The sequence below is a fragment of the Lepisma saccharinum genome, chromosome 8 (genome assembly GCF_977018435.1).
Source record: "Lepisma saccharinum chromosome 8, izLepSacc3.1, whole genome shotgun sequence".
NCBI classification, from domain to species: Eukaryota; Metazoa; Arthropoda; class Insecta; order Zygentoma; family Lepismatidae; genus Lepisma; species Lepisma saccharinum.
The window spans coordinates 86,902,970-86,917,236 of record NC_139236.1 but is presented as its reverse complement, the minus strand read 5'-3'; the positions used below and the strand labels follow the sequence as shown (position 1 = coordinate 86,917,236).

The following is a 14,267-nucleotide window of genomic DNA, read 5'->3' as shown; positions in this document are numbered from 1 at the left end:
AGGACTATAGTCGCTGTGGGTCCAGCCTAAGCTAATATCCAAATGCATTTCACTAGCAATTCTTTCTTCATGTTTCTCTAATTTTTCTCGTTCGATCTTCATCTTTCTCTTTTCTCATTCCATCATTCTTTCTTTCTATCTCTTCTTCATTTCTCTTTTTTCTCTAATTATCTCTCGCTTTGTAATCAAAATGTCCCGGGTTCGATAGCCGGTGGTGGCACAAGTGGTTCGGATCCTTCTTTCTACCACAACTTTGGCTTGTCTCAACGATGAGGATGAAGTGTGCTTAAACTGAACTGATGAGGGACACCCACGTAAACGCGGAGTGCAAGGGACACCAAATGTCAACCTCCTTGCACGTAGTATACCCTGGGCTGCGTTATGCAGGCTAGCGAGGCTCTGCCGTCTGGATCCACAGCCAGTACAATTCCTCCGTCTGACACGTGTTGTGTCGTCCATATATGTTTCTGATTGTCCCATCATCCATACAGGGTGCGAAATCCCTGGGGAGGCAGGGGGATTCCCCCTCACCAACGATCATGTCCTGAAATTCCCCACACACACACACACACACACACACACCAAACTTTTCCGAGGGGGAGATGTTTTGTTCTAACAACAAACATAAACAATTAGTTTGGGAGTCGAATATACTTCACTGGAATAATATCGAAAACATACACACAGAACGGACAACAAAGAGCGTCATCATCTCTAAGGACACTGAACCCAGCAATCCCAAGAACACAGAAATTAGTCGATTTGTTATTTCTTCTGCATTTCTCATTGCCTTTCGTCAGCTTCCGCAAAGTATATACATATATTCTGTATGAATAAAACACATAATGACAATTAGATGTGAATTTTATATAGGAAACTATTATGTTCTTAAGGTCTCTTAATTTTTGCCCCTCCCCCTTAGGCACGCAAATCGTTGTTCATGTTCATAGCATTAGTATTACATTAAAATCTTCAATTTGTAATGGGATTTTAAATGGACAATCGATGTATTGCATTGTATATTTTATAATATAATTTGATTATTGAATAATTAATGACACACACATATATATATATATATATATATATACACAGGGTGACTGGTAATTAGATGTATTCCCTTAAAGGGGTTAAAGTAGAGACAATTTGCAATAAATTTGACCATATGATACCCCGTCCGAAAATTAGTAGTTTTCGAGACAATAGAATTTCTGTTGTTTTTTTTAAAAATGACAATTTTCCACATAAAAAGATGAATTCAGAAAAAACTGCTCATTGTATGGAACTTATTTCAGCGTTTTCTGATAGCTAACAAATAAGTGGTTCGTTGAAAAAAAAAGTTTTTCCCAAATAACAATCACATGTAAGTAACGGGTGATGATAAAAAAATGCACTCTTAGTTTACTTGGCAACGTATTAATAACAAAAATGGTATGACACGAAGCGTACAAATTACTTTAATTACTTCCTTGCGTCATCTGCTATCCAACAAGGTACAAATGTTGCTAACATTCACATTTGTGTACAAGAAATAATACTTCATTCTTCTTCATGTGAATGGAATCAATGAACAATATAATTAAAGAACATTACACGTCTTGCTCAAAGTTGGCACCTCCTTTACGAATGCAGGCACGCAGGTTTTTACGGACATTTGGTCTCTTAACTCGTGATGTGATGGTGTCCTTGATGTGTTGACCAGATGTTAAAATCCTCTCCCTGAGCTCTTCTTGCTAGTTTACCGGTGTCTTGTCATGTGGCTCCAAATGTAAAAGTCGCTAGGCGTCAAATCGGGGGATCGAGCCGGCCAGGGAATCGGGCCGCCTCGGCCAATCCATTTCTTTGGGTAATTTTCATCCAGCCACTGTCCGACGCCCAGGCAGAAGTATGGATGGGCGACATCAACAATCATTTGATCGAACCATTTTTCCTGCCCCAAATCTTAAATGGCATCACTTATGAACATTTTTTGAGGAACGGGATGGCAATGTTGTTGGAGGATGTGCCTCTAACTACAAGACGTGACATGATTTATCAGCATGATGACTGCCCAGCTCGATCCCCGATCGATTTGACGCCTAGCGACTTTTACATTTGGAGCCACATGACAAGACACCGGTAAACTCGCAAGAAGAGCTCAGGGAGACGATCTTAACGGCTGGTCAACACATCAAGGACACCATCAGATCACGAGTTAAGAGACAAAATGTCCGTAAAAACCTGCGTGCCTGCATTCGTAAAGGAGGTGCCAACTTTGAGCAAGACGTGTAATGTTCTTTAACGTCATACCATTTTTGTTATTAATACGTTGCCAAGTAAACTAAGAGTGCATTTTTTTATCATCACTTGTAAGTTTAGACCCACCCGTTACTTACATGTGATTGTTATTTGGGAAAAACTTTTTTTTTCAACGAACCACTTATTTGTTAGCTATCAGAAAACGCTGAAATAAGTTCCATACAATGAGCAGTTTTTTCTGAATTCATCTTTTTATGTGGAAAATGGTCATTTTTTTAAAAAAAAAACAATAGAAATTCGATTATCTCGAAAACTACTAATTTTTCGGACGGGGTATCATATGGTCAAATTTATTGCAAATTGTCTCTACTTTAACCCCTTTAAGGGAATACATCTAATTACCAGTCACCCTGTATATATATTGTGTGTGTCTGTTTGCTCGCCCCCCCCCCCCCCCCACCAGTATGCAGTGATTTCGCACCCTGCATCCATATCATCACTATTCATAATCATTTTCGCAATTTTCCAAAAGTGGCAGAAAAGTGAAGTAAAATAAAAATAATTCAATCAATTAATACGCCAGTGTCGTCCAAGCAGGGATTCAATCTCGAAACCTTAGATGGGTCGATCTCTACTGTGAATAATTTTGAAAATGACCCATTTAATCCTTTTGTGTGTGTGAAACGGTGAACGTTGTGTTGTAGCTATCTGAAGACAGGCTAAAAGACACCAGAGGTGTTCGTCGTATAGATCCAAAATACGTCTGGACCGATACCTTGTGCTTACCAAACGTTCGCATGCACTAATTCGAGAAATGCACATATGCATGCAGACTTTTACATCCGTGCAAATCTGCAGCAAAAGGGTCGCATGCACATCGGATGAAGATACCATCTCGGCAGTCGTCCGCTTGCACGACACACAAAAGAAAGAAACCGAAAGGAGACATTGACCGATATGTGGAGTCGATGCAGTAAACGAACTCCCAGGACAATCGCTGCGACGGCTGCCCAAGGAAGGTCGTTTAAATGATAATCAAGCCAGTTTTGGAAGTTCCGAAACCAGGGTTGCAATATGCATGTAAAATAAACTAGAGTTAGTTCTTTTTCCCTCAGATTGCATGTCGTCCATTACTTCTCGGCTGAACTTGATGTTGACAAAGGCGATGGCATTCCTTCTGAACCCCCCCCCCCCCTTCTTGCAAACAAGTTCGTAATTAAGACTGGCAGCTAGTTAAAAGTATTTAAGAGTTCGTTCAATCATCTCTTCAGTGTTGTACTTTAAAACTGTATGGAGTAAAAAAGGCCGAATAAAGAAGCTTGACTTGACAATTAAAGGAGCTAAACTCTTATAAGCTGAATCATTTAATGTATGTCAAGGTATTTTTTAATTTTTTGTATGCATTTTTTTCTTCTGTGGATGCAGTCGTGCGACCATATTTAATCTTCCGGTATGTCAAACCAGTTTTTTGTTTCGTTGTAATTTTACTTATCCATTCTATTTCTTTTTGCTCTCTCTTCAATGGCCACACCTAACAGAACTGCTGAATGGTTTTGCTCATTTGTTCAGTGGCGACAAGAGCCAATCATTAACGTTCTTGTGGAGAACACGATCTGATCTATTTGAATTTTTAATGTTCTTATTGTTAATCTTTATCAAGGTATCTACTACATGAGCTACAATATCTTTGATTTTTTTCGTGGGGGGGGGGGGGGGGGGGAGAGGACGCTACAATGCTCAGTTATCTGCTTATTTTTTCTTTTACCAGAATTCCGCAGAATACATACATATTATTATTGGCAACGTGGATACGGATTCACATTATTTGCTTACTTGTTGAATACAGTAAAACCTCGTTAATCCGAACTAATGGGAGAGATAAGTTGACCGGTTTAACGAAAGTCCGGATTAACTTAAATAACCTAGAAAGTGCATTAAAACTCTGTTTATAGCAACAAAACACGTTTATTATGGTGTACTTTAAGGGCATAGGCCTAAGTCTGCGGGAAACAGAATTTCATCAGTGGTTGACTGCCTTTTCTTTGGGAAGTTCTCTTGTTGACTTCTAGCCACATTTAAAACCTTGCATTCTGCTTTTTTTTCCTTTTGCCTGTCCGGATTAAGCGAAGTCCGGTTTGTCAGGTCCGGATTAACGAGGTTTTACTGTATATAGATCCGAATTTGCAATATTTTTTTTGCTAAGGGTATGTTTATTGTTGTGAGTATGGGTCTGTATTTCTACTTCAATTACTTTTGTATTGTTGGGGATTTTTCTCAGAATTACTGCCTTAATTGTTTACTAATTGTTGAAGAATTAGATTTGACTATCACCATAGTTGTTCAATTAATGTTGATGATTTTGATCCTTCTCATGAATTGTTTGACGAATGAATCTCAATTGTTTGGGACCTTGATCTGTGTTTGTATTAATTGTTCAGTCCGGCTGCCTCACTTGTTGAGAGACCTGAATTGTTTTAATTGCCATTAGATTTTGTACACGAAATTATAACTTCGAAAGGTTTGCCTAATCTCCTGAAATTATAAATATTAATTCTAAGAATTAATCCATCGAATTCAACGCCCTCGAAAATGAAGGAAAGGTACTTGTTATTTACATGGAAAATGGACCACCACCTTGAATCCTGATATTTTTCAAGCCTCCCTCGGGAATTTTATCAAAGCTTGAATGTTGTGGGAGGAACCCCAAGAACTAAGACAGGTTGCGATTAAATATGTGAAATGAAAGTGAAAAGGAGAAATATAGATGTTTCCTGACTAATGAAACTGGACTTTTAAATACAAGGGCGATCCTCCAATACCCGGTACATGAACTTAAAATACAAGGGCGATCCTAGATTGCTTGCTATATGAAAACTGCACTTAAATATAGCTAAGGACGATCCTCAACTACTTACTACAGTATATGAAAACTGAACTTAAAATACAAGGGCGATCCTTGACTATTTACTACATGAGAATAGAACGTAAATCCACAAGGACAGATCTTCCACTATTTACTACATGAAAACTGAACTTAAAAATGTAAGGATTTTGGACCGGACTACCTAGTAAATGAAATCTGAACTTACCAAAGTACAAGGGCGATTCTCGACTAGCAACGTTGTCGTCAATGTACGGGATCCCCAAGGTGTAGACGGCCGTCTGGCCCATGCCGACGCCCAGCAGGCTGATGAAGAAGATGGCCAGCACGATGTTGGACATGTAGGACTGGATGAGCTCCTCGCTTTGCACGCCGCACTTTTCCTCGAGGAGCAGCGGCGACGAGAACACGGAGTCGTTGAGGTAAGGGTTGTGGGTGGCGTTGGGGAAGGTGCACAGCGACGAGGCGGCGTCCTGCGCCTCGGGAGCGTTCCTGTCGATGAGCTGCTTGCCGAAGATGAAGTGGGGCATGGAGCACGTGAAGGAGGACACCGCGAAGAACACCATCCCCCACGCGATCCACTTGGGTCTGTGGCCCTGCCCGCCGTAGTAGGTAAGCAGAAGCGAGCTACCGATCTGTCCTATCTCCGTCGCACTCATGATGATCCCGGTCGTTTTGGACTGGATCTGAAAGAGTTTCTCTATCGTCGTTATGACGCTCACGAAGTACGTGTAGTACATCCCCTGGAGGACCCAGGTGATGCAGAATATCACAAGGAAACACTGCTTGGACGCGAACATCTGCAGCCACTTGGGGGCGCATGGCCCCAGCCCGCACTCCGTCCCCATGTCCTCCCCCGCCTGCCCGCCAGCGTCCGCACGGTGGCCGGGCTGCCCGTTCACCACACTCCCGTTCCCGTTGCACACCCTGCCGTTGGTGGCGGTGTCCGCCGACGGCAGGATCGTCGTCGCCTGGTCGGTGTGGCCGTTGCTCCCCACCAGACGCGCGATGTCCAGGTTCCCGTTGTTGGAGTCGGCGGCGCCGTTGTTGGGTTTCCAGCCCACGTCCATGACGCAGCTTAGGGAGGTCACTGGAGGGCCGTCCTTCTCTGGGACCTCGAACGGATCAGTCTGAGGGGCCTGGATGAACGTCGTTTTCCACTTACCCATTTCGGCTGCAAGAAAGAGAAAAAATTCAATGTAACTCCATGTGCAAAACAGGACAAGGATCATACATTAACCCAGAATAATACTAAGGCCCACTTTAGACGAAAGAATATTCCTTAACATTTATAGCATGACCAAAATTCTACCGTGTAAAGTGAAAAAGGAATATTTCATGGCATTTCTCAGGGATAGAACCCGTCCCATTTCCGTAGCATAGCCAATCAAAAGCGAGCTCTAGGTCACGAGTGCAGTTGTAATGGCGGCCGCAATAGACAGATCACAATGAAAAGGATATATATATATATATATATATATATATATATATAAATGAAAGGAATATGGCAGAGGGAGAGAAAGAGGATGAAAAGAAAGAAGAGTGATACAGACACATAAGAAGAGAGTGAAGAAGAAACTGAAAGAAAGTGAAGAAAGGGCAGAGAGAAATAGCAAACATACACGGAGAGGGAAAGAGGCAAAGGAGAAAAAGAACGCAAAGACAGAGAGAGAAAGAGAGAAGCCAAAAGAAGGGGAGGGAAATACAAGAAAAGTCAGGAAGTGGAAGAAGGAACAAAAAGCAGATTGGTAGAATGAGACATTGAGAGGGAAACAATGAAGAAGAATCAGAGGAAGATGGAAGAAAATATAAACGCAGGTCCAGAGAGAAGGGGAGTAGAGGAAGTAGAATATCCGGAACAAATCGCTGTGTCATTTCTCTCCTCTCTGTTTGACTTTTGGGCTGAAGGACGGGAAGTGTTTGCAAAGTCCTTCAGGATCCCTTCCTCTCGTCCGGGAGATGCTGGCCCCCGATTCCGGTCTGTTAACTTATGAAGGCCACAAGGACACAATAAAGTCTTTTCGATTCGCTCGATGTGGTAGAAAGAGCGGCTCCCTGTTAGCAGTTTCCTTTCAACTTCCGTGAAAGAAGGGAACTTCCAATCGGTTATTTCCACCAGTGAAAGAAAAAGCTTTTTGCGGTGAGTTTTCTTTACGAAAGTGAAAGAAAGAGAAAATAAATTCTTGTTGTGAGAATTTGTTAATGATTGCCCCTTTTTTTTCCTAATAAAACGTGAACGTGTTCAAAAGATCTGCGATCTACGGATTACCTACAATAAGCAAATTAGTTTTCGCAATTGGCGCTGAATTTATGCTTTATTTTAATATAAGTCAGAACGGGGTTGTTAAGGGGAGTACTGCACTCTCCGAAAATTACACTCCCCCCATTTCCGTGGCCTAGAAGTGAATTTATATCAATATTTAAAAACTGTCCAAAATAATTATTTCAATTCAATTCAATTCAATGGTCTTTATTCTTGGGCGAGGTTCAGCAAATGCTGATCTACCACCTAACCCGACAAAGAAATATGTAGCAGAGTACCTAGGTACATTATTATACATGAAGATTATAAGACACTACAGAAATAAAAAAAACATAAAAGAAACTATATATAAAAAACTACTTCTACACAAAGGAAATCACAAAAAGAAAACAGATGACGAAATACCTATATACAGTGCGTGTGTGCAAATAAATTAAAATAATAATAATATACATGTATTATTACTTAGTTTCGGCCCATTTTTTTCAGTAATTGAAAGGAAACAGTTTTTAATCATATCGAATGTGGATTACAATCGATTTCATCTTTTTACCCCTTGCAAGTCGAAACCTGTAATTTTCGCCGACCTTCGTGGCAGAGTTGTTAGCACAACGCGCCACAATGCCAGGGGTACCGCGTTCGAATCTCGGCCTGGTCATGGGTGTTCCTTGCAAAGAGTCCTATCACCAATTTCATCACTCGTCCTCATTTTCGCGATTAGCCGAAAGTCGCAGAAAAGCGAAGTAAATAAACGATATCAATCAATCGACTTGAAATTTCTTGTTTCACAAAGACCGACACCACAAGCATGATTTCCTTGAAACCTTTGTTTCTTTGGTGGATTGAAATGAAAATTTTGGGTGTGTCAGCACTTCGGCTATTTGCACTCGTGGCCTTATGGCCCCTTGCCATAATTAAAATCAACGCTTGCCTCTGAGTACTAAAATCTCCTTACCTAAGATCAAATCTTATGCTGAAAGGGGGGCGTTCAGCACATATTAGGGCAACACACAACCCTACAGAGGGTTATGCTGGCTGTAAGTCTAGACGCCAGAGCCCCACTGGCCTGCAGAAATGCAGTTTACCGGGATGTACTGCGTGGAAGTGAGAATATGGTAGTTGTGTGCTCACGAGATAGTCGCCCCATACACCCCGAAACGATTATTTTTGATGATGTGAAATAATGAAGCAGATTTTAGTACATCTTACGGAACAGTGGTGGATAACGGTATCCTTTGATTCATTTCTGTGTGTATTTTGAAGCACTTCTGGTCTATCATCAGCCGTTTACACACCTTAATGTTCTACTATGTATAATTTAAAAGAATTCATATTTGTTTCGATATACACATTTTAAGTTCTTTGCGCGCATAAGTTCGGCATCTTTCTTTTGTTATGACTACAAGACAATGAAACACAGTACCTCATATCCATGGCAAACAAACGGGAATTCGCGGGTTAACATCCACCTCCAGGACATCCAGACTGAGGCGTTATTCCGTGGTTCACTTCAGATGAATGTTCAGGTTGTACCAATAGCAAAGACCACAGACTCTCCTTCCATTCCGTCTAGGTTAACCTCACTAGTGCACAAATCAGCGTCGTATATTAAATCACAAACTTCCGAACACACGAAATGCGTCTTTGGAGCACATCATTCCAACTTATCCGTCCTATTCATCGATTCAAAGAAACCTTTCTTCGACAATCCACAACAGTATGTATTTAAGAGGTTCTTCATAATCAGAATTGTTATTATAGTAAGTTGAGAAACCAGAGATCTTTTTAAGAAACCACATTCCAGGCCGCCATGCATTCAAGAATAACCTGTAGTTTCATTGACCCTGCAACTGAAAATATTTGTTGTTTCTTTTTTTCTGCAGGTGCGATCCTGTTTTCCCCCGGCATTGAAATTCCTCACAAATATTATTTTGCGGAAACAAATATTGCCAGCTGCTTATCATGTTATTGGTGGAATGTAATTGTAGCGGAATAACACCACAGAGGCGTGTGCCTAGTTAGAGAAGCGTATTTCCCAATTGCCGGGTATAGCCCCCCCACTCCCAAAGAAACAAACTGTCCAATATACCACTCCAGTCAGTTCAACAAGAGAACAAAAAAAGGGGGGGGGGACTATCTTTTGAGTTTTAAAGTCCACTTTATGTACAGATAAGCTAATCGGGACAGAACCTACAGTTTAAAGTGGGATCCGAACCACTACGTGCCTTCAGCGGCCCTATAGGCCTGTATATGTATATGTATATATATATATATATATATATATATATATATATATATATAATATTTCTTTTAATTAACAAAACGCGTTTGGTTAAGCCTTCTGGTAACCTTCAACAAACAAATTTCATAGCTTTTACTAAATTTTCACCTAATTTTATCGTAATATAACAGATGTGCCCGATTTCAAAAAACTATTTTTTGGTTATTCCAACGTTCCCCCCCCCCTGTGTTAACCACTGACGCTTCGTTTCGACGCTACGAAATAGGGATGGTGCCCCGAGCCCCCGACGGGATTGCAAAAATCGAGACAGCACCCGTCGAGGCGAGACCGAGAATTAGCGTCCGAGAATCTCGTTCGGAACTTCGGCATTGTAATTGGAAAATTTGCCAAAAAAACAAACAAATTTTCTCTTATTTGTGATCATGGACGTCGCGAGAGGAGAAGGGGGGCTCTCACCCCCATAGAAAATGGCATCGTTCGTTTCAAATCAGAAATAAAAGTAAAAAACGTACCATTTTCATAATTGAAACAGAAGTAATGTTCCGTCAGTATTCCATAACAAAAAGAAAACATGAATTACCTACACAGATTGAGTGCAGAACCACATCAGCACGTCATGTTACCATATTCTTGCAATTAGCCTAATTCTAGGAATAAATTATTCCAGGAGTTATCAAAATTCAAAAATGAGTTGTTGTTTTTATGTGAGAAGTTACACAAGATAAACTTAATGACTTTAATAACAATTTATTAATTATTAATTTGTAATAATAAATATTATTATTTATACTATTTAATTCCATATCAATGGCCTGACAGCCCACACAAAAATTTATGGTGACTCCCATGTAGAAATTACAAAGACACTCCGTTAGCGGCAGTTGTGAACTAGTGCTGTGTGGTTGCATATATTCTTGATAAAATTGCGTTTTTTGAGGGCCCCTAGCGTCGAAATGAAGCGTGAACAAGAAAAAAGTTATGAAGAAAAGTTGTTTCCTTTCATCATCTCCATACATTGTGAAAGTCATTGATAGCAAATTATATACTTAGGATAAAACATACGAAAACTTTTATAAACGTTAAGTTTATACTAGCAGTGGTATTGCAATAATTTAAAAAGTTATATAATAATTAGAACTAAAAGTTAAAATATACAAAACAGTAATTTTGCCTGTAATATTATATGATTGTGAAACTTGGTACCTTACATTGAAAGAGGAACATAAATTGAGAGTATTTGAAAATAAGATCCTTAGGAAAATATTTGGACCTAAAAGGGATGAGGAGACAGGTGAGTGGAGAAGGTTACATAATTTAGAACTACATAATTTGTATTCATGTCCAGATATTATTAGAATAATTAAATCAAGAAGACTTAGGTGGGCAGGCCGTGTGGCACGAATGGAAAAGGAAAGAAGAGTTTACAGGATTCTTGTTGGGAAACCTGATGGTAAGAGACTTGTAGGAAGGCCAAGACGAAGATGGAGGGATAATGTTGAGATGGACCTAAATGAAATTGGTAGGGATGGAAAAGAGTATACAGATCTTGCTCAGGATAGGGACAGATGGAAGGCCTGTGTTGCTGCAGCTATGAACCTTCAGGTTCAAGAATGCTAGAGAGTTAGTTAGTTAGTTAATACCTATAATAATTCGAAGATGTCAACTGTTACCAAGTCAAATTTTAATTTGCATTTTTTAATATTTTTTCAATAAATTTATCTTCCATTTTTATCTAAAATTCTACATGAATTTTCCCACATTGGGAAATTGGTCGTGTGGAAATCAGGATACGTCTGTGGAGATAACAGACAAACTGCACCCCCCCCCCGCCATCTTACCAGGCGGCTACGCCACTGGATGCAAGTAGGTCGCCCGACAATCACCGATAACCCCATTTGCGAAATAACATTTGTCCATCTCTCTCTCTCTCCTTTCTTTACGGTCAAAGCACCGGGGTGTCTTGCAACATAACAATTAGCGGCTAGGTGCTTAGCAACGAGGCAATGGCCCCGTTGTCATAGAAACTATGAGTGGCTTCAATTTCCTGTTCGGGATTTTTCCCTGTACTTTCCACGGTTTTCGTTCTTCCCAACTTATCCGGGATGTTTCCTCGAGTCTGAGAGGTTAACGTCTTCGCCAATAGAACCTCCTTCCACCCCCCTCGACCCCCGGCAGGAGACGGAAAGGGTTTCTGGTGTCAACGTCGTCTAAGCAAGCTAGGAGGTTTCAAATTGCCGGGAAGGCGAAATTTTAGCGGATGATTTCAGTCTGTGTGTGTGTGCAGTGGCGATCACTATCGTACAGTGGGATGCAAAAGTATTTTCAAGCTAATATTATCTATCACCATGTTTATTTCCTTTGTTTTATGAAACAAGACCATCAATAATTGAACGGAAAATTTGCTGAGCAATACTTGTGTATCCCACTATATATGGAGGGCTAGTGCGGGGTAGTAAGTGTGAAGAGAAAGATAAAGCGTCGTACAGTCACGGACACTGCCGGGTTGTAACGACTGCATTGAAAGTCTATGTATTCATTACAACCCAGCAGTGTCCGTGACTGTACATGACCGACCTCCGTGGCTGAATGGATATCACAGCGCGCTACGACGCAAGGGGTGTCTGGTGAGAAACCCGGCCTGGGGATTCCGTTGAGGCATAGTCTCGATGCCACGAACCCTCCAAAAATAATAATTTATACCCTCCAAAATGCAAATATTTATACAAATCTGGGCATGAAACTACCAAAAAATTGTATGTACCGTATTTTACGGCGTATAAGACGCACTTTTCCCCTTTAAAAATAGGTCTGAAAAACAAGGTGCGTCTTATAAGCCGACAGTACCTTCATTTCTGGAAATTTTCTATGTTCTGAGCTGGACGATTTCCTTGCGGTATGTGAAGATTAAAATGTATTCTTTCCTGGTTAGGTTAAGTAAGTTATTTGTTGAAAGTAGACCTACATTTTACTTTATACTTCAAATATTGTAAATGAATCAATCATAAATTCAGTGATAAAGCTTTTTTCTAAGAAATGTGTACGAAAAATGAGGTAGTTTTTATACTCCGCTGCGTCTTATACGCCGGCAAATACGGTACATTATTAATGATTATTTGTGACATATGACTCCATGAGCTATTGTTTCTTTTCAGGTCCTCAAAGTTCTTATCTTGCCTCACAACATGCAGTACTCATCCAGCTTTCAAATGGTTTAGCAAATATGGAGAAATATTAAGATGGCAGATGGTAAGTAATTTTGCTCAATCATTGGGAGATGAAAAATGTTTATTAAGAAAGTGAACATCTCACAGCGCATGTGGGATTGAAAATGATATCATGATAGCAACTGGTTCAACAGATTGAAAAAAAAAAAACGTTACGAGGAGCACATACATAAAATGTAAAAAAACAGACATTCGGGTCTCGTTTTCTTGGGCCTAGGAGAGGATGGATACCGATATTCTATGCTGACTCTATCGCTTTCGGAATGAAAATGGTGGTGGATCTTAACGGTTAACACAGGGATTTCGCTTCGTGTGCTACGGAGCTTCCGCCGTTAACACAGGGACTTCGCTTCGTTTGCTACGGGACTTATGCCGTTAATACATTGATTTTGCTTTCTTTTCTACGGGTTTTCCGTCGTTAACACAGGGATTTCGCTTCCTGTACTACGGGACTTCCGCCGTTAACAGTGATCTCGCTTCCTTTCCTACGGGGTTTCCGCCGTTAACACAGGGATTTCCCTTCCTGTACTACGGAGCTTCCGCCGTTAACAGTGATCTCGCTTCCTTTCCTACGGGGTTTCCCCCGTTAACACAGGTATTCCGCTTCCTGTACTACGGGACTTCCGCCGTTGAAAGTGATCTCGCTTCCTTTCCTACGGAGTTACCGCCGTTAACACAGGGATTTCGCTCCCTGTACTACGGGGCTTCCGCCGTTAACACACTGATTTCGCTTTTTTTCCTACGGGGTTTCTGCCGTTAACACAGGGATTTCGCTTCCTGGACTACGTGGCTTCCGCCGTTAACACACTGATTTCGCTTTCTTTCCAACGGGGTTTCTGCCGTTAACACAGGTATTTCGCTTCCTGTGCTACGGGGCGTCCGCCGTTAATAAACTGATTTCGCTTATTTTTTCCTACGGGGTTTCCGCCGTTAACACAGGGATTTTGCTTCCTGGACTACGGGGCTTCCGCCGTTAACACGGGATTTCGCTTCGTGTTCTATGGGGTTTCCGGCGTTATTACATGGGTTTAAGTAGAACCAGCACGCGATTTTTCGTCTTCATGGGCACAGCACCGGATATGATATTACACAATCGAAAATGCCTTGTAAAAATACAAGTTCGTTGCATATTAAACAGCAAACGTAACCTATTTTGCCTCATTTGATTCACGTGTAATAAAGCAATATCAATCGAGGCAAAATTTTACATTCCAACTTACTAAAGAGAAAGTAAATCTCGTCCCGATTTTTTAACAGCGGGCCGCATTCAATCTCTGTCAAAATTTATTAGAAATTGTAATGTTAGCTTCCCGATTTTGGTCATCCCACACCCACATTGAAAAGTATCAAAATACCTGACTTTTCAATGAACCCTCGTATAATTCAAACTACAATTTCCGCAATACCTGGCAGTACATA

The 14,267-nt window shown here is 40.8% G+C and overlaps 1 protein-coding gene and 1 long non-coding RNA gene across 7 annotated transcripts in view; one reads left to right on the top strand and one right to left on the bottom strand.

Annotated features, from left to right (window-relative positions):
• The window catches only part of LOC145991266 (solute carrier organic anion transporter family member 74D-like), a 315,986-nt gene that overhangs the window by 43,587 nt on the left and 258,132 nt on the right, over positions 1 to 14,267 (bottom strand). For all 6 annotated transcript variants that reach the window (XM_083127233.1, XM_083127232.1, XM_083127236.1 and 3 more), the window contains one exon: positions 5,328 to 6,293. In XM_083127233.1, the coding sequence (XP_082983359.1) occupies positions 5,328 to 6,288 (961 nt within the window). In that variant the 5' untranslated portion in view covers positions 6,289 to 6,293. The remainder of the gene's footprint in view (positions 1 to 5,327; positions 6,294 to 14,267) is intronic.
• Positions 1 to 14,267, top strand: part of LOC145991269 (uncharacterized) — a 184,246-nt gene that overhangs the window by 72,686 nt on the left and 97,293 nt on the right. The window contains exon 3 of the long non-coding RNA XR_014442034.1: positions 12,777 to 12,870. This is a non-coding gene — a long non-coding RNA (uncharacterized LOC145991269). The remainder of the gene's footprint in view (positions 1 to 12,776; positions 12,871 to 14,267) is intronic.